This window comes from Loa loa (assembly GCF_000183805.2).
Source record: "Loa loa unplaced genomic scaffold supercont3.407, whole genome shotgun sequence".
NCBI lineage: Eukaryota > Metazoa > Nematoda > Chromadorea > Rhabditida > Onchocercidae > Loa > Loa loa.
This window is the reverse complement of record NW_018108587.1, coordinates 46,604-47,698: the sequence shown is the minus strand read 5'-3', so window position 1 is coordinate 47,698 and position 1,095 is coordinate 46,604. Positions and strand designations below refer to the sequence as shown.

General features: G+C 25.2%; 1 protein-coding gene across 1 annotated transcript in view; it reads right to left on the bottom strand.

Moving 5' to 3' along the window:
- Window positions 1-851: 851 nt before the first annotated feature.
- LOAG_18624 (hypothetical protein) overlaps window positions 852-1,095 on the bottom strand; it is a gene marked incomplete at its 3' end in the record, with an annotated part of 8,522 nt that continues 8,278 nt past the window's right edge. The window contains exon 4 of the mRNA XM_020451288.1: window positions 852-972. Coding sequence (XP_020304944.1) covers window positions 853-972 — 120 coding nt within the window. The remainder of the gene's footprint in view (window positions 973-1,095) is intronic.

The following is a 1,095-nucleotide window of genomic DNA, read 5'->3' as shown; positions in this document are numbered from 1 at the left end:
TTATGAAAAATTCCAAAAGAATCGTTTAGTTTGAATTTGTTTGAATTTTGTAACTCTTTTTTTACTTTTTATTTTTTGAAATTTATTATTTTATTATTTTTGTTTAATTTATTATTTATTCATTTTTTTCATTATTTTCATCTCAATTTATTATTGATGAGATGAAATAATTTAGCATGTATTATTTCAACAATAATATTAGCATAACTTTTCGTCATCATTGTCGTCGAATAATATGATTGAGAAGGTTTTAGAATGTCGCATTCAGAAATGTCTTTTTCAAAGATTGAGTTAATTAAATGAAAATCGTACAATTAAATCATTCGAGATTATTAAACTTTCATTTTCTTTCATAAGGGAAAAGAGGGAAAATGAAGGATCAATGATTTTTTTTTTTTCCTTGCATAAATTTAGAAGAGACAAAACGTTGCCGACAAGATTAGTTTCTGTGAAAGGTCAAAGGATATGCTAATTATGGTGCTATTAATATGAAAGATATTAAAGGTCAAGAAATGATGAAACATACAGTGTTCACTTATCATTATCGTTATCAGTTAATTCGTTGTAAAATTTAAATTTCATTCAACTAAATGCAATTCAAAGTATATGGAATCAATCAGTAATATAATTAAATTAAAGTGTAATGATGATTTATATATTATCGATTTTTTAAGCTATATTATAAGTTGGAAGATTTAAAGAAAAGTAAGAATTTCGGAACATTAATTCCGAAATTTTAGCATAATTTTTCTCTCTTAATTAAATGATATTTAAAAATAAAGCGGGAATACCAGAATAAAGCAGGAATACAAGTGTAGAAAACCATCAGAAAAAAAAAAAAGAAAACTTACATGTTGATGAAGAACTGAGAAAAAGTGCTCGTACTGTAGTTGTTGTAGTTGTTGTTGTTGTAGTTGTTGTCACCTCAGGAGTACAGTTATAAGCTCGACATCGTAGAAATTTCACTTTACCCTACAAAATTTTCCAATTTATTTACTTAAATTAAGACTACTATAATAAATAATAAGGTCAAGATAGGATGTATAATGATAAAAATGTCCCATTAAACATGTCTCTTTCTTGTCGCTATAACAA